General features: G+C 34.5%; 1 protein-coding gene across 1 annotated transcript in view; it reads right to left on the bottom strand.

The window, feature by feature from the left end:
* LOC148940780 (proline-, glutamic acid- and leucine-rich protein 1) overlaps nt 1-17,349 on the bottom strand; it is a 51,844-nt gene extending 34,495 nt beyond the window's left edge. Inside the window, exons 1-3 of the mRNA XM_089104852.1 lie at nt 17,281-17,349; nt 7,687-7,751; nt 1,074-1,219 (exon numbers count right to left, since the gene is read on the bottom strand). Of these exons, the coding sequence (XP_088960978.1) occupies nt 1,074-1,219; nt 7,687-7,751; nt 17,281-17,292 (223 nt within the window). The 5' untranslated portion in view covers nt 17,293-17,349. The remainder of the gene's footprint in view (nt 1-1,073; nt 1,220-7,686; nt 7,752-17,280) is intronic.
* Between the last annotated feature and the right edge of the window lie 2,896 nt (nt 17,350-20,245).

Below are 20,245 nucleotides of genomic sequence, written 5' to 3'. Positions count from 1 at the left end.
AAGTAACAAGGTTGGCATGCAGCGTCTTATTTGAACTGAAAATAAGTATTATTATTAGAATGTACTCAGTGGGCTCATGGTACCTCCAACAACTTCCCCCCCCACCCACTCCTGCTCTCTCTTTTAACCATTTTTTTGAAGAAGGACAGGCATCATACACCTTGTTAGAAGCGGAATAATGTAAGGTTTCATGAAAAGATATAGCTGGAGGTAGCAGTAGCCCTTTAGCCACTGTAACACTACCTCCCCCCATCGCCAGCTTCTCAGTAGATAGGTAGGCACGTTGCATCTCCTTTGAACAAGAATTAGGTAAGGATTTTTAATTTGTAAGATCAGAGGACGAAAGTGAGTCTGCAGCTTCTCTAACGCTACCTCACTTCCCACCTCCAATTTTTTAGCAAAAAATTAGGCGTATTAGAATTATTTATACCAGAAAGGTGCGATGATTTTCAGTCCAAATTGTCTCAGGCACAAAAATACAGCATCAAATAGCACGCAAAATCCCTACAGTGAGTCTTTAACATGTAGTGAACAAAAACATTATTCATGGGTATACAAGTAATCTTTGTATTTTGTCTCATACAATACTACTCATTTTTTTCGGAATTATTTATCAGTTTTTTTATCATTGACAGGGGTATTTGAAACAGCTAAAGATGTTTTAAAATTGATCTTTTATCTTTTTTTTGCTTTAAGTTGGTTATAATTTAACTTTTTCATTTGTTGTTTTTCACTGTTTTTCACCAGCCAAAATAATCAAATCAGCATTTACATTATACAATAATATTCACATTTATATGAAAATTGACTTTGTTCACACTGAATCAAATAAAAATCCAAACAACTCATGAGAATTTTTCTCAAATTTTTATTTACTATCTGTACCTTTGGAAGCAATAACAGCATTGTAACATTTATATTAAATTGTCGCTTTGCGGTGAAGGCTTCAAAATCTATCAGAATTCATGCATTACCGATGGAAATGCAAAGTAGTTTTTGTGTTTAAATTGTTTAATGGGTGAAAGTTAAAAAAAACTTTATTTTATGAAATGAAAAATTAGCTATTTTAATACCTAAGGCCTTTGCTGCCTTTTGAAATCCATAATCTCCAACACGCAAAACTCTTAATAGTTGCACAATCCACTGAGAAGCATTGTCGTTCAAAACATCAAGTGAAAAGTAGTTCAAAGATAGTTCTAGTTTTTTCAGTCCCTCTAGCCTGGAAATACATTAGAAAAATTAATTCAACTACACTTATTTAAAATTCAACTGCTACGTAAGTACAACCGTCAATTTACGCAGCATTGTCAGCTTCCTGCAGAAGGGTTTACTCTGGATTTGAAAATTACATATATCATTCATTCATTGCCTACACAACTCAAATGCAACAGTTTTGGCAAAAATTTCGTTCAAGGTTCTCCATAGTCAGTATTTTTTTTACCACGTTCAATGGTGCAACTTAAAAAAATGGATTCCCTGAGATTTCTAAAACATAGAATACTGGGAGGCACTGTTTACTATCAAATTTATACTAATTAACTACATTTTTTTTAAATCCCATTGTGTCACATGCGTCAATCTTCATTTATACGGTATGATCACCTCACTGCAAAAGAGTTACCTCTGTATTTGTAAATTAAGCATCAAATGCATAGCATGGACACCTCATTATCGTTTGTTGCAGAAGGGTACACATAGCAACCAGCATACACGCCTCACACATAAGAGATTTGACAAGTTTAGATCAGGACCCTCCATGTTCAGTATTCTTTTGCACCATAATCAATGGTGTAATTTAGATCCATAAAGTATTGTTAGGACTATTAAAATCAAGAATGCTGGGAGGTAGTGTTTACTATCAAATTTACATTAATTTAACCACAGTTTTGTTTAAAGTTCCATTGCTAATCATGTGGCAACCTGAATGCAGGTAGCATGATCACCTTATTACAGAAAAGTTATCTCTGTATTCAAAAACTACACATTATGTACATAGCATGCTCACCTCAACTGTAACAATACTGACAAAGCTTTGTTCTGAGTTTTCCCAGTTTTTTTATTATCTAAGAAACCTTTTAAGTTTTTTTTACAGCTTTAAACCAAAATCTGCCAGCATTTCTGGAATCAAGATTGCCAGGAGGCACTATTTACTAATTAACGGAATTTATTTTTAATTCCAGTGCTATTCATGAGTCACCTCGAATTTTATGTTGCATGATCAGCTTACTGCAGTATGGTGGCTTCAGCATTTGTAATGCGAAAAATCCATCATCTAAAAGTATATTACATATTTTCTTGTTTGGTATATGTTTAATAAAATTTATTACTGATCATTACAACATAACTAGTAACTTTCTAATCAGTGGAAGCAAATAAAATACCAAGTTTGAGATAAGTCAAATTTATATGGAAATAGTTTGATTCTTTAACCAAGGTTGTACTCGATTTGGATTCTGTGATCCCAGGAACAGTAAGAAAACATAGTTTTCAATTCTTCTCATATAATTTGTGCTGAAGAATAGAGAAAGGTCTTCAGGACACTGTTCTCTGTTGTTTAAAATTAAAATCCCCACCATTAACCAAAATTTCCAGTATTTCTACAACGCCAAACAATAACAACTTCAAGCACTTTTCTTCCCGATCCATTTCACTCCTGTTTCATTCACCTATGGTACGCCTCTCCTACGAAGACCTATGTTGGAGCGCCATCTAGAGGTCAAGCCACAAACCCGTATTTTATTGTATTAGCGGGATTTGAGGCTCTTCTTGGGAGGAAAACGAACAGAAGAGGGGAGGGCACCTGTTGCAATGGCCGTAGAGGTACCTGCCGGGTCCTTTGACTCTTAAATTGCGGGGAATAGGTAGCGGGGCTTCACGCTTCCCTCGTTTTCCTCGACGTAAAAGCTACAAAGAATTTCTCCCGTGCGCAGGGTTGCCAGCGACCATTTGCAGGTGTAGCTCGACCACGCCGCTGCGACTTTTTGAAATTTTGGCCGAGTGATGTTGCCGGTGAATATTTTACGAGCGACTTCTTCCTTGGCCAAGATGACCACTCCAAAAAAATTAGTCTGGAATGCTGTACTGAACTATGTGCTAAGATCAATGCTCAGTGGTGTACCAAAAGATGAGATAGCTAAGATGTGCACCAACTTCTGAATCAATCAAGGAGGCCAAAATCCTCATCTACTCTATTGTTCATCCAAACATACGCCCCTCCATAAAACATATTGAAAGTGAAAACGTTCTCGACATAATGAAAATCTTAAAAGAATGTGATCTGAAAAGTGTGGAGCTACCGACTTTTGTTATTGCCGAGCCCGAAGAAGTCCCCTCTTGCAGTAACCAAATCAGCGTATTTGTTACCAGAAACATTAATGAGATAAATATGAAGTTAGATTCACTGATTGCCCAAAATAAGGACTCACCAACACATAGCCTGCCAACACAAGCACCAACAAGTGCCACCTATGCTGTCATTCTGAAGAAACCGGCAAACCCGCCACCTTCTGCTGCTGGGAGAAAATCTTTTATTGACAATCAATGTAACAACAAATCAAGCATAACATATCATGTTGTTGAGCTGAAGCAAACCCATACTGAATGGCGTATAAACCTGAAAGACAAACACGCGGCCGAAAAACTGAGTATTGCTATTCTAAACGGTGATAATGGAACTTTGGACCCCAAAATAAAAACTCCTACCTTTTCTGGTATAGCTAGATTTCTGCCCACAGAAATCGATGCTGACACTCTATTAGCCGTGGTCCCGAATTGTGTTAAAGCCGAGCAAATCCGAGCAACCAGGTCCTTCAAACTGCAGTTTTCCCTTAAAAGTGATCTGCAACATGCAATGCGGAACCCACCCTTCATAGGATACAAAAGAATTCATATTGATGAGTTTATTAATGTCCCGCGCCGGTGCTTCAACTGTCAAAACTACGGACACCTAGCGTCGAAATGTGAAAACTCTAAACGTTGCGCTAGATGCGGCGAAAAAGGGCATGCATCAGAAAAGGAGCATCCTTGCGAAAATCCTATTCGGTGCGCGCTTTGCAAATCCGATAAGCACCCCTGTTATAGCAACCGTTGTCCCGAAGTCCTGAAAGCAATGAAGAAACCGCAATGACAAGAGCCACCATTTCATCTCTTAAAGTAATATCTTGGAATATGAACGGAAATCTGCGTGATAAGGTGCCAATTATTAAACAATTTGCCAAGGATCATGACATAGTTTGCATACAAGAACACTTCTTAAGCAAGGATGGCTTGGATTGCATCAAGTTCTCTGACAAGCATCGGTTCTTTATTAGAGAAGCAAAATCAAGCGGTAGAGGAAGGCCATCTGGAGGCATCGCTATTGTAATTAAAGATCACATCTCCGCCAAACTTGTCGAGCAGCAAGACAGTTTCATCACAGTGGACGTCTATGGTCTTGTTCTGATCTGTGTTTACCTTCCTACTAATTACGAGAATGATCGATCAGAGAGAAAATTCAACCTATCCTGCGAGAAACTTGCTAAATGCGTGTTGAGAATAAAGCAGTCGGGTCATGACTATTTAATTATGGGCGACTTCAACTGCAACCTTACTGAAACTGACAATCCTAGAACACAAATAGCTTTAGGAGTCTTACCAGATGGATTCAGGGTGGTGGATAAAGATAAAAATTTCAGTTATTGTCATAAAAGTGGCTCTGTATCTAATCTCAACCATGTTGTTAAATCATTCAATGTCCAAGACGAATCTGTGTTAGCACTAATGAGTGGTACACTTAGCTATCACTTACCTATATCCTTGAGTTTCGCTTGCCCGTTCTCTGAAGTAAAAAAAGCGCAGCTCCAAAGCTCAAAGTTGTGCAAGATTGGAAGCTCGATGATGCTGCGATCCAACAGTATCAACAAGTGTGTAATAGCATTCTTGAAAAGATCCAAGTCCCTTTCCCGCTACTGATGCTCAACAGTTACATCCCGGCCGAAGAGCAGAAACTTCTGTTGAACATTTACTCTGCCTCAATATGCCATGCCCTTCGGTGTGCCGAATCAGCAGCCGTACCCTCTCGAAAAGTTCGAGTAAACACTGAAATTAGAGGATGGTCCGCTAACCTAAATTTAACAGAAGCATGCCAGACTGCAAAGTTCTGGTTTCGCCTATGGTGTGACAGTGGTAAGCCAAGATCTGGGCAAGTCTGGAAAGTGAAGAATCATACTAAACGTGCCTTTGCCAAAGCCTTGTCTAAGCACCGTAGAGACATAATTGACGAATACAGCAAGAAAAGCAAGTCCGATCCCAAACTCCTTTGGCTGAATTTAGTGAAGCCCAAACAATCGACCTCTGAGGTCCCCCTTCTAACAAAAGAGGCCTGGAATACTTACTTCACCGATCAGTTCAAAAGTCCCGACCAAGTGCTATGGAATTCTTACCGGAGTGAGCTAGATGAAATGCTAAAACTGCCGAAAGAGAACATGGTAGTTAATAGAAGTGTAATACGTGAATGCCTGAAAAAGCTAAAAAGAAATTTTCGAGAGGCTTCGATAAAATTTGTGGCCAGCATTTACTCTATGGTAGTGAACAACTTCTTGAACATGTATCATTATTATTACAAATTATTGTTACCAGAGATATCATCCTGGATATCTTTTGCAATGGTGTAATAACACCAATTCTCAATTGAGGGAAGCCTCTCTCCTAGTACTCTTCATATAGGCCCATTTCTGTGTCGACTATATTAAGTAAACTGTTTGGGCTTCTTATTCGTGACGAAATTAGAAGCAAGTGCTCGGTTCCCCCACACCAGTTTGGATTCCAGCGATCACTTGGATGTGATCATGTCCTTTACTCGCTGATGTCTATACTGACTGACGCTGAGAATGACAACGATTCCTTAGTTTTAGCAGCCCATGATCTTGCCCGTGCTTTCGATTCGTCTATCCACGAACATATTTTACTCTCTGCAGCAGAGAGAGGCGTAGAAAATTCGGTCATCGAACTCCTTGATCCAATGTATAGTAATCTTCGTGTTAGGATAAAGTGTCCTGGTTGGGATTGTGATATACTTTTAGAAATTGATATACTAGTGAAAAAGGGTATTAGGCAAGGGGCAGTAAATTCACCAGATTTATTCAATAATTCCGTAATCGAAGTGCAACATGAAGCACCAACAACGTGTATTTTATGCGGGATTGACGTGTCGCTCATAGGTTATGCTGATGATATTTTAAACATTAGTAGAACCCTGAATGGAATAAAGAGTTGTTTTAGTGCATTAAAGGTAGAATATGCTCGTGTCGGCCATACATTTAATCCATCGAAAACTGAATTGTTATTTTTCAATTATAAAGCGTCGACTGAGGACATATGCGTTATGCTAGATGATACGGAAATTAAACCTGTTCCATCACTTACTTACCTTGGAGTCCCGATCGGTAGGTCACTCAAGGCCACACGCGTACTTATTATCGCTGATACCCTTAGAAAAGTTCGTTCTGTATATGGAAAGCTTGTCCCGAGCAAGGCGAGATTTAGTCGTGATATTTTAGCCCGATTGTATAATGCATTTGCTTTACCGAATTTTCTCTACATCTCTCCGTTTTCGAGTTGCTTCACACAGACAGAGAAGAAAAAGTTGCGCACGATTTATTTTAAATATGCTAAGTATCTGCTTGGACTACCACCATGGTCCAAAACCCGGTATTTGATCAGTAGATTTGGATTGATTGACCCTGCCTTGGCAGTTCCTGCCAGAGTAGCGAGTTTTCATAAAAAGTTCATGACTCTAGGTCATCCTTGGGTAACTCTTCAGGGACAGACTTGAGTTGAATGTGTTATTTGAATGTCGATGTTAATGGCCCATTTCCTTGAATATATTGTGTTAAACCGTACTATGTTGTTTGTCTTTTTTTTTTTTTTTTCACTTTTTTCACTTTTTTATACTCTGCCGCCCATTATATCTTTTACAGTTTTGGCAGGTAATAAATCTATATTATTATTATTATTATTATCACTTTGTTTTCTGTTTTAAGGGTTACGTTGACATATTTATGAATACTTGCCATTTTGTAGTTGTTCTTATGGCAAACATTTTCTCTTGAAATTTCTGTCATTTCTCTTAGAAATTTCATATTTTGAGCACATAAGGTGCACATGCAAAGACCATAATATGGAAAAAATGTCTAGGATCTTGCTAAAACACAACGCAAAGAGGCAAATCATGTCTTTCTTCTTTTTATGGAAACTAGCCTACTAGTGCAACTTGTGTCATATTCGTTGGTAAACGATAGCTATTTTTAGACTAGGGTTTGAATTACCTTTTTATGAAATTTTTCTGATTTTTCAACTATTTACTCCTATTCATGACCAATATAAAAAGACGCCAAATTGGTTCTTATCTATCAATGGAACAGTTTAGACTGCCTATATGACAACCACAATGACCGATTTACCTAAGTAAGCAGTTCAGATTTAATGTGAAATTCAATTTCAAACAATGTCACTTATATGAACAAAAGACCACCCCTTTTCACTGAGTCAAAATCCTGGGCTTGATCCTGAACGAAAATAAACAGACAGTCACCGACTATCTGAAATTAATTTTTGTTTGTTTTTATAATTGCAGAATAAAGAGAAAGAAACGAACATAATTTAACTAACAGTAAAAACGAACTAAAGTCCAGCAGGAATGCAAATTACCTTGTTTCACTAGCATTGAGTAGTCTGTTAATTTCAGATACAGTAGATGCAGGCAATATGGGTTCCTGGAAAAATAGAAATTAAAATCTTTAAGGTTTTTTTTACACGTTTAAATTAATTAATGGTGTTGTCATGTTTAAATCTTGATTTACAATCTTCATTAAGATCTTCCTTTGAAGGACTTGCGGTATTTTACTTTTCCAAACTAATTTAGAGAAGACTTAATTTATTTTGAACTTTATAATTAAAAGCACAAAAAAGTTTCGTGAGGGGGGGACAGAACCATACATATCTAAAATAATCACTATTGGTGTCAAGTTCACTGTCAATCTTTGTTTTTATGATTTGAAAAAAAAAACATTTTTATTATTTCTGATCATTTCCAATATCATATGGGGGGGGGGGGTGCTAATTAAAAGGAACTGTGAACTATGAAAAGGAACTGTGCTGCTACCGATTCTTCCACTAAACTTTAACTTTTGCATAGTAATACTTTAAAAACTAAATAAAGAAAAAGATACAGTCTTGTGTTTATTTTTTTTTTTTTAATAGGGGAGGGCCGAAATGCTGAAAACAATGTTTCAGGCAATTAGCCCTATTTTTTTCAAAAGATAGATTCAATGGATCTTTTATTTAACCTAATAAAAAAATTAAAATGAGAACAAAAAGCAACATTAAAACTTAGCCTGGACAGAAACTATCCCACACATGGAAGAGGCTGCCCCCTCCTCACCCCCCTTCTTTATACTGAAGTTTTACAGTGTTATACTGAAATACTTATGAGCGGGACATATATATAGTTAGTGAGTAATTGTAAGTGTTTTATTTGACATTTAAAACATTTGAACTGAAAAGATTGTTGTTTAAAGTGGATGCACATCAACACGTTTTTCCATTCTTGAGGTATAGTGAAAAGTAGTCTTTAAGTCCTGATGCTACTCTTTACCTTGTATTCTAAGTCTTAATGCTACTCTTTATTTTCATGTGAAAATAAAAATTGTTCATTTAATACCTGTTTATTTTTAATACCATTCCCAGGTTATCCTAAATGTGAGGAGAGCTACCGCCTCCTCAAACTTATCCATAAAGTCAAGGTTTGCAAACAAAGCATAATTATCTAAAATCAACTATCTCCTCTACAATAAGAGGAGAGCTTTTCCCCCTCAGCACTGATACTACAGACTTCATCATTTATATATATATATATATATATATATATATATATATATATATATATATATATATATATATATATATATATATATATATATATATATATATATATATATATATTTATATATTTATATATATATATATATATATATATATATATATATATATATATATATATATATATATATATATATATATATATATATATATATATATATATATATATATTATATATATATATATATATATACATGATACCGTGAATTTCCGGAATTGGTGAATGTCAACATTCACCAGTGACAGTCCGAAATACCTTTTTTCTCCTTGGATTTAGTCAGTGTTGCCAGTCAACTTCTTCAATTTAATGCAAGGCTTGATGATGACAGGTTAGATTAGGTTAAGTTGGGATGGGTTTGGTTCTTAACCCATTTCTGATATGTATAATCAAATTTAACTTAACCTAATACGACCTAACATAACCAAACTTTAACTTTTACCATTATAGCTTGGATAAGACTGAAAAAGCTGACTTGCAAAGCTAATCGAATCCAAGCAGAGAAAAGGGAATTTCGGACATTCACTGGTGAATATTGACATTAACGAGATTTCGGACATTCACAGTAACATATATACCATTCAATTCATCTGAAGCACCCCTTGTAAAGAGTTTGAAAACACGGGCCTAAAATGCACTTGGAAACTCCCTAATAGATAGTGTACAATATGCAATACTCTATAGCCATTTACTTTATTAGATAAATGGTCTATAATAATAGTTCATTTTCATAAACTGCATTTGTGTTTAGGGACAAATGATATGCTGCATGCTAGCATGGCCTCTGAAGTGGGAGGTTACATAAATTTCCTTTAAATAGTTCTCAGATTTTTTTTTCTATAAATGCTAAATAATGTTAAACTTCAGCACTTTTCTGATTCTTGAATATTTATTCAAATGAACTCTTTTTTATTAATCTACACCTACATACTATAGATGACCATAAACATGGCATCCTTCTCTGAAAAATTAATAAATTTCATATTTTTTTCATATATTTGAATAATGTTGAGATTTGTTACATAATTCGCATTTAAATTGCACCCATTTTTGAGGGAGTTTATTTCCTATTTCTGAAACAGGGCAGATTGGTGTGCTAATAGCTTTTGATGAATAATTTTACCATTAATACATTTTGCATATTTAGGATCAGCATAAATAATAAATTTGGTTATTACAAAAAGTGTAGTAATGACATTTTTTAATTTTGATTTCTATAGACAAGGGTGGCTCTTTACTTGTAGACTATGTTAGTACAGAATGTTTAATCCAATGCTTTCTTAAAAGTGAGGGAAACTACTACTCCCTACTTCAATCCCTGTGTTTTACACTCAAGTATAAAATTTTAGTAACAAAGCTTTAAGAATGACATACATCCTTCAATAAGTGCAAATATTTATTAGGAAAGCCTGAAATACCATAAATGAATTATACACTAGTCATCGTTTCTACAATTGTCAAGGTGAGTCCTTCACACAAACATTTTTGTATAGATGCACCCTACAGATGTTGCCAGGGGGCCAATGTCCCTCTGGGAAGCAAAAATATGTGTTAGCAAAGTACATAGCCTAAACATGAAAGTGAGAAACATTTCTATTTAAATCTTTGTAAAAACCAAGTTCCTTGTAACAGTCATGTTCCCATTCGACAATTTTCTGGCAGGACTTATGATACTCCCTTCCATATTTAAACTTCTTGTTCTGGTAAGCATATGAATGTAACTGTCTACACTACACAGAAAAAAAATATCTCAATAGGAAGAGAGCTATCACCATCTAGCACCCATAGGCTGAGCTCAGTAACATACCTGGAATAGTGTTTTATATGGCAAAATTGGGTATCTTATGTATTTTACCATAATTTTACGTACCCCTGTAAAATTGGTATTTTACCTATTTTACATGTTTTACATATTTTACTGACATATTTACAGTGCCTTGTAGTTACCATTGTGCAAAACTACCCAAAGGCTGGGAAGAACAGAATTTGGATATGATATTGTTATTGTGATTTTTACTGGAGACACAGCAAGGCAAATTGCACTCGTCAATTGCACTAATTTATTTCATTGTGAATTGTTTATGATTGAGTGATAAATTGGTATTCGATTAGCCCTTCTCTTACAGCATATTATTTTATTTACATTTGCTTATTCTCTTTTAATGAAAAATTTACATAATCTTTCAACAAAAAAAATACGGAAAGCAACAACACTTACCCTTTGGGTCTGTAGCGATGTTACCCAGTCTAAGGCCCAGAACACATGTAGCTTTTATCAGCACCGATTTGGTAAATCGGTATCGATTTGCAAAGAAAACAGTGCCAATTTGAGCTTAAGAAATTTTCTAGTTTTTGTGCCGATTCGCAAAAACAGCACTGAGTTTCATCATGGTCATAAAAAAAATCCTCAATCACTTTCTTCCCTTCATCATGAAAATCAAAAGATCTGAAGAATAATAATAATAGTATTTAAATATTTAATAATAAAAGAATTTAAAATTTAATTAAATTTCTTTACTAAAATAAATATTTAAAAATAATCTAAATTTTAATAATAAAAGAACTTAACAATAATAATAAAAGAACTAAGTAATAAGTTGAGATCAATCATGCAACTACTATTATAGATAAGCTGCAGGTGACAAATGGTTTCTGTGTCTATGATTTTTAGTTTTGGAAATCTTGCACAAGGGCATTTTTTTTATTGCTATTGTTTGCCCATTGAGCTTCTGAAAGAAGTGCCCCAAAAAAGCAACGTGTGTTCTAGGCTTAATGCCCAAGACGAAATTGGTGTTTTTAACAAGCATTTTTTGCTGTTGCTCCTTTAGCATGGACAAACTTGGCAGCAAACATTTTGCTGTTGCTCCTCTAGTGCAGAAACACTTGGTGGTAAATATTCTACCATTGTAATGTCAGTTGATCATAATAGATCATAAACCTTTTTGTGCTTTCACTGAAAACAATTGAAAAAAAATACAATTTGCCCCACCCCCTACACATTAGAAAATACACTGTATGTCCCTCCTCTTTATTCATAAGAATTAATTACACAGTTAAAGACTGTAGACAGTCGATTATATTTAAACACACACAGAACTTTATTTCAGGTAATATTCAAACATTTAAAAATTAAAACTACCTCTACTTTAACAAACTCTGTTGTTCTGATACACTTTGTTAAGTCAGACGGCCTTTTAGCCCCAAGACACACTTGATGTTTTTTACTAAACGTTTCTTAGAGGTGAATAGGATAATACTACAACAGACACATTAAGCAGGAAAAAAAACGCGCTAGGTGAAACAAACGTCGACGGCAGCAATGCAGCTGTCTATATTCAAATCAATAAATGATGGGCAAAATAAATGATTGTTTATTTTAATACCTATACCAAGATGGAAGCAGAACGAAATGGAAGGGGAAACATGAGTGTGTTTGTAGAGAGTAAATTATAAAAAAGAACTAAATTAGAAGTCATAAATAATTTTTTTTGGGGAAGGGAGAGGATGATTGTACAAAAAATGCTAGATAATTTGATTAGGGAGTGTTTAGAGATTTAAGGAAGTTTGGAGTGTCAGGGGATTGGGCCCAAATTAGCCCCTGTCTTTGACCCTAAGCTAATCAAAACCTATTTATCATAAAATGAGTATTAATCAAATTTTTGTTCCCTAAAATAAATAGTATTTTGACAAAACTTGAATTCATTTATGTTAAGAAAATTTCTACATATTGGTTTTCAAAATAGAAGAGGGGTGTTACCTTTTTAAGCATAGGAAAATCAAAATATTTAAAAATTTCAATTGAAAGCTGGAAAAATTGACAAATAAAATCCTCAACTGGTCTTCTAGCTATAGGGCAACTCTAAAACAGCAATGTTAGCCTATATTTCACAGGGAATACCTTATTTTACCAATTGCAGTGACCAGGTTTTAATTTTATGGTAATTTTACAAAAGTAACCTGGAATGAAGAGAGATTAGAGATCAATTTCCCCCCCCCCCCACAAAAAATGCTTTATTTATCTGAAGGCTGATGAAGATTTAGAAAATTTGGGGATGAAAATGCACTTTTCAGGCTCACTCCCCACCTCTCCCAACCACCTTCACAAAGACCAATGGTCATACTACATGATAGCTGATATGCAAATATACATCACTGTATATACTTTTATCAAGTCTCAATTGAATTGGCTTAGTTAAATGAAGTTTCAAGATAAAGGCCTAGGGTAAAGGTACCAATGATTCAACAGTTTTTGTAAAAAATCAGTTTTTCTACTCCAGGAGTCCTAATTTAAAGACTTCTTGTTTGAAAAGGGTTTCAGTATGTAGAAAAAACATCTAGGAATCTAATTGTTTGATAAGAAGTTTGAAGCTTTATCTGAAAAGGGTACAAAACTCCAATTTTCCGAAATTACAGTATTTTCACCTACAAATTTAACACAACAAAAAAGTTACCTGTTTTCTTTGCAAGTCAGAACCCAATTCGGCACGTGTCCAAATATTTGGGGAATACCTATCAGCGGAACCTGGTGTATTCGACACGTGTCGAAATATTTGGGGAATACCTGTGGGCGGAACCTAGTGTATTTGACATGTATATTCTTGCTTCTTTGTTTTTCTTCAACTTCGTTTAATGTATAAAAGCATAAAACACTATTCAAAAAGTAGAAGTAAAAAAACTAAAAAAATTGTTTCAAGCATGTAGTATTTAATATAACAATATTGCCTAATCATAAGGAGTGCGATATTTTTACCTAGATCACATAAATCTTTTTTCTAAGTGTTCCATATATGCCACAAGAATATCATCTCCAAATGCTGTCGGGAATGGCCCACTTCCTGTTAGTTTTACTTGCCCACCAAAGGTTTTTTAATCGTTGACAGTGTAAATGTCATCAACATTTAGCCATTTCAAAGTGTGATCTGTGATTTTAATCCACTTGAAAATTTTAGTTTGGACTGTCCTTTGTCAGGAAAGTCCAGAAACCTAACAACAAAATATGGCACCTTTTTTTTGTCTCTAAGGAAAACGGCATAGTATTTGTCAAGCTGCAATTCAACTTCCAACCCAAATTTGAGAATTTTTTTTTTAGTTTCATTGATAAGTGCTAAGGAAATGGAAAAATTGCTTCCATGTGTACCTCTGCAATTTTTGGCAGTAGCTGTACCCTTAAATTCGACAGCTATATTTTCGTCAGATTTCCTAAGCAGTAACAAAATGACCAGATGCTTGATTTTTTAATGAAATTTCAACAATCCATTTAAGTAACCAAATGAAAAAAAAAAACAGAATGAAACAGTTCATCACATTTTCTGAGCAAAAATGTGAAAATAGACAGAAGTCTTTATTCCAAATAAGCAAGCAACAGAATCAGTTACCAAAAAAAGAGAAAAATTAAAATGATTTTTTAAATTAGGTTAATAAGAATACTAGAAGAAACAAGAAAGATATTTTCTCAGGACAACCCCTTCCTTTCTTCAGTGCTATAGGGGAAAGTCTCAAAAAAATATTTTGACATTTTCTGAGCAAGCATGCAAAAATGGACACAACTTCTTATTCCAAATAAGCTAGCAGTAGATTCAGTAAACTAAATATCTTGTAGTAACCTTGTCGAAATTTTCGACAGACAGCAACAGGCCCTGTTGAAATGTAGGTGACTCTGTTGAAATTTCAATGAACATGTAAAACAAATGGGAAATAATTGGTGTCAAAATTCCAGGGTTCACTGACGAAAATATAGCTGTCAAATTTAAGGGTACCCGCTACTGCCAAAAATTGCAGAGGTTCACATGGTTATGCCCTGGGGGCATATAAGGTTATTATAGGCTAACATCTTTTTATCTGGTATAAAAATTGACATTTCACAGTACCCATTTTGCACTTTCTCTATGGCTGCTCAATTTTTCATATGAGGGCAATTTGCACCTATTTATTTCATTTTTCAACTTTGTTACTGAAAAAAGGCTTTTTAAATATCATAAAAAAATCAGGATATCTGATTTATATTTTGAGGTACCCATTTTGTACTTTCTCTGGGGCTGCTCAGTTTTGCATGTGGGGGAATTTTCTGAGTGGAAATGTTCTGCAGGGGAGAACACCTAGCACCAAATAATTCAAACCAACAAAATAAGGATACAGCCTACAAAAGTATATTCTAAATCTTTCCTAATGAGGGAAAGGGGGGGGAGACAATTGTAAATTTAGAAAGAGTATTCAATGGATAATAAAATGCTATGTTTCTTTTTTGTTTTCTTTTTTATTTCTGGGTCAATGTGTAGAGCAGGGACTCTCCAGACAACAATATGCTAAACAATAAGAAAGACACTTTTTAAATGCTAATTTACTGTAATTTTTTTGGTTACACTTGTGTTTATGACCATTCATCCTTACCCCTTAATTATCTTAGGCATAGCTCTAGGATATATGTGAAACTAATATAAATTAAAAACAATACAATTAGATTCATTATTTTATGCTTGTTCCAATGTCATATGTATTGCCATGACAATCCACAATTCCCCCCTCCCCTCACTGATGGACCTATATGCACTTTCAGTAACATATTGTTGTTTCCATTATTTGATCCATGGTAAAACCAATTATGCTGTGTAGGTTCAAAGACATCAGTAAATTTTTCGTTGTTCATATTATTGACTTATGAATAAAGTAAACATACCACTCAATGCCTTTTTTATGCTCTTTCAAAATATAATAATCATTTTTGTTGGAAATGAATTTTACCCCCACCCCTATATATACCAATTCAGGGTATATATTTGCATATTAGGAGGGGGGAGTTTAAACCTACCTCTCATTTACATAAGAAGTAAAATTTACCCCCCCTGATGTGCCAATATATACCCTGAATTGGTACATATAGGGGTGAGGGTAAAATTCATTTCTGACAAAAATGATTATTATAATTGGAAAGAGCATAAAAAAGGCATCAAGTGATATGTTAACTTTATTCATAAGTCAATAATATGAACAATGAAAATTTTACCAAGACATCTAGTTTAACCTGAGTGATTACCAGATAAAAAGATGTTAGCCTATATTAAAATAAAGTTAAAAAGGTGAATCATAATTGAAGGAAACATGATAATCTGATTATTATAAATAAAATATATATTATAGCCTAGAGTAAGGATTTTGGTAAATTTGCAGGTGGCACAATAATTTAGCTAGGATGAAAGTGAAAACTTCATTTGATGCCTTTTTTATGTTATTTCATAATACAATAATTACTTCTGTTGCAAATTGCACCTTGAGCCCTTAAAGGTGCCCCAAAGGTATTTTATATGAATTATGAAAGAGCAAAGAAAAAGCATCAAATGATGTTTTCACTTTCATCCTAGCTAAATTATATGGCCCACTGCAAATTTACCATGAAACTTACCCACCCCACCCCCTAATGTGCAAATATATACCCTGAATTGTCAACAGCAAAGTTTTGAATTGCAAAATTCAGCACTATTTTTGTCAACAGCATTTGAAAACTTGAAATGTTAGGAAAATGGTTCATATTTTTGTTGCCCAATAAATGAGGTTTGGGTTGTTATAAATAAGTATTTTTGGAATATATTACTCTTGAACAACTTATTTATAAACTAGTGTTGTGTTTTTTATCAACTTTTCAATAGGCTAACTTAACTGCTGTTGATAACTTCTTTGTGTGGTTACAGAAATGAAATACCTTTGGGGCCCCTCTAAGGGCTCAAGATGCAATTTGCAACAGAGGCAATTATTGAATTAAGAAAGAGCATAAAAAAGGCATAAAATAATGTTTTCACTTTTATCCAAGCTTAATTATTGTGCCGCCTACAAATGTACCAGGATTCCATTGTTTTATTTTAGTTTGATAGCCTATAGGCTATACAAAACCATCAGGAGGGGTAGAGATGAATTTTAAAAACGTAACTTAAAACATAAAGAAGGGCATAAAATAAGAAACTAAAAACCCTCTCTTTCTGTTTTCACTTTTCTGCTCCAGGAAAGTCCCATATCTACACATTTACCAATTTATGTCATAATTATGCCTGTATTATAAAGATAAAAGTTTCTTTGTAGCCTACTTATGTGTCATCAACATTTTGGTTCATAGTAAGAATGAAGCATAATATCAACACGTAAAAGAATTCAGTAAACTGCTACAAATGGGCCGCCTAGCCTAGAGCTAGGCCTAGGCTATATCAAGGCAATAGGAGAGGGAGGACTGGGGTGCATTTATCATGGTAGCCAAGGTTATATTATGTTTATAAAGATTGTTTAGTGTGTTTAATCCATAAAATAAAAATTGCACCAAAATTTAAAAAGATCCTCTTGTCATATATGAATTAAATATGATAAATTGCAAACCCTTCACTTACCATGCTTGGCATTTTTTGAATTTTATGCCATTTGCTGAATTTTCTGAGTGCTGAAATGTTTGCAATAGAAACAATCAGTGGGCGTTCAGATGCTGGATTCTGTCTCAGACTCTGCCCATGTTCCCTTCTCAGAATAGTTGAAAGTCCAAAGTATTTTCAAAAATAGAAAATTTACGATCATAATTGTCACCTAAATAGGCGTTTTCAGTTCCGAAAATATTGCTCGATAGTTCCTATTTTCAGCTTTCAGCCATTCTGAGTGGGAACCTTGGACAGAGTCTGAGAGAGAATCCAGCGTCTGAACGCTCACTCATGGAGCTCATGAACAAATCAACTCGGTGAAACAAACATTTCCAAAAATTTTCAGTACCTTTGAAATTTAAAGCAATCTGTAAAAAGGACCATAGTTTCTTGTGCTCTAAAATCTGAAAATAAAATTAGACTACCAGTAATTTAATAAGGGGAGTTTGATTCTTCGTAATAATATTCAATTTGATTTCCACCTAGCATCATTTAGAACTTTAAGATTGTTTCCTATCACTACTTTATAAAGGTTTTTGGTTCTTTTTGAACATTAATCTGAAAAACTTTTTCTACAAAATGAGTTTTTCAAAGAAAAGTAAAGAACTCAATTAAACAAAAAATGAGCAAAAATAAAATCAAAAAATTTACCAAGCGTGAAACTACCACAAATAAGCATCGATAAATAAATAAAACCCAAAACGAACAGAAATTACAATAAATAGCCGAGTCAAACTCAAAACGAGCAGAAATTAACATAAGTTGGGCGCAAAAACCCTATGCCTTCCCAAGGCAAGAACATAACTTGCACTTTACTAAAAAAAATATAAATTTTTTTACTTTATAACTTTAATAAATCAAATAATATTAACATTTTGATTACTAAATATCAGTAAATGTATATTAAACTGACAATGCACATTCATTTGTATATTTTTCAGCAAAGCGCAAATTATGTTCTGGCCTTGGGAAGGCATAGGGGTTTTGAACCCAACTTATGTTATTTTCTGCTTCTTTAGAGTTTGACTCGGTTATTTATTGGAATTTCGGTTCGTTTTGGGTTTCATTTATTTATCGATGCTGATTTGTGGTAGTTCCACGCTTGGTAGATCATTTGATTTTATTTTTGCTCATTTTTTGTTTAATGGAGTTCTTTACTTTTCTTCGAAAAACTTATTTTGTTGAAAACGTTTTTTTAAATAATTTCTGTTCGTTTTATATTGACATAGTCTTTTCAGAGAAAAAAAAAATAATACTTTAAATCTTTTCGGTTTTTAAGAATTTATAGTTTGGCCTGCTATTTGTATGCTGGAGAAAAATTCTCAGCAATTTTTAACAACATACACACTCTTAAAAATATGGACACAAATAGTAGTGTTCAATTTAGTTTCACACCTCCTCTAGCTGACCTGAAATGGAAACCTTGATACCATTCGGAAAGAAATCTGTTTACTTTCTTTGATAGCTTGGATATACTTACGCTATTTTGATTTGGTTAAATTTTAAGAGCAGAAACAGCCCCGAAAGTTTGAACTTAATACCCTCAGTCATACTTGGGATACTGCTGAGATGCCTTATTGGGAATTAGCATTAAAACAGTGTATTTTGATTTAACCTTATGGCATCATTTAGTTTTTAAACATAAAGTCAAATGGGAGGGTGGACGTGGGAGGGGGATTAGTTTCCCTCCAATCACTTTCGACTATTAAAAAGGGCATCAGCCCCTTCTATTTTCAATTGAATGAGCCCTTTTCGAAGTTCCTACGACAACTCTTTCGATACAAGGTGTCCTGGTCTAAACAACAACAACAACAAAAAATAATACATTATACTCAAATCAATCTTTATTATAAAAATATAAAGACTTCCAATCACTTTCGACTATTAAAAAGGGCACAATGCCTTTCAATTTCCAATCGAATGAGCCCTTTTTGAGTTTCTACGACATCACTTCCTATAAACAACGTATATGCCCCCAGGGCATAAATTACAACCGTTACCCTAAGGGCTTGAGGGTGGTTGTCATCCTCTAAGACCTAATTTCCAGAAATTTCAACTACGTTAAACAAAATGGATATCTCAAACTTTTGATTGGATGTGTTTGGGAAAAGGACGGGCATGAGAGGGGCATTAGTCTTTCTCCATTTACTTCCAACTATTAAAAAAGGCACTAGCCCTTTCAATTTCCAATCAAATGGGCCCTTTTGAAGTTTCTACGACAACGCTTTCAATAAAAACCTTATATGCCCCCAAGGGAAAACTTACAAACCTTGCCCTGAGGACTAGGGGGGGGGGTTGTCGTCCTCAAAGACCTACTTTCCAAAACTTTCTACTACGTTGAACAAAAGGGCTATTTAAAAATTTTGATTGGATGTGTTTGTGGGAATGGTGCGCGTGAGAGGGGTGTTTGTTAACCTCCAATCACTTTCAACTGTTAAAAAGGGCACTAGCCCTCTCAATTTCCAATTGAATGAGCCCCTTTTGAAGTTTTTACGACAAATCTATAATTAAAAACCTTATATGCTGCCAGGGCATAACTTACAACCTTTGCCCTACTCTGGGGTTTTTTTCATCCTTAAATACATAATTTCCAACTACGTTGAACTTTCAAGTACGTTGAACAAAATGGTTATTTCTAAACTTTGATTGAATGTGTTTGGGGAAATGGTGGGGGTGAGAGGGGGGTTAATTACTCTCCACTCACTTTCGACTATTAAAAAGGGCAATTTTAATTTCCAATCAAATGAGCCCCATTTAAAATTTCTGCGACAAATTTCTATATAAACCTTATATGCCCCCAAGGCATAACTTACAACCCTTGCAGTGAGGGCTCTGATGGGGTTATCATCCTAAAAGACCTGATTTCCAGAACTTATGACTACGTTGAACGAAATTGATATCTCAAAATTTTGATAGGATGTGTTTGTTGAAATGGTGGGCGTGA

This window comes from Artemia sp. Qi Xiang Cuo, chromosome 19 (assembly GCF_049724085.1).
Source record: "Artemia sp. Qi Xiang Cuo chromosome 19, ASM4972408v1, whole genome shotgun sequence".
NCBI lineage: Eukaryota > Metazoa > Arthropoda > Branchiopoda > Anostraca > Artemiidae > Artemia > Artemia sp. Qi Xiang Cuo.
Note: the sequence above shows the minus strand (reverse complement) of the source record. Positions and strands in the feature narration are given on the sequence as shown.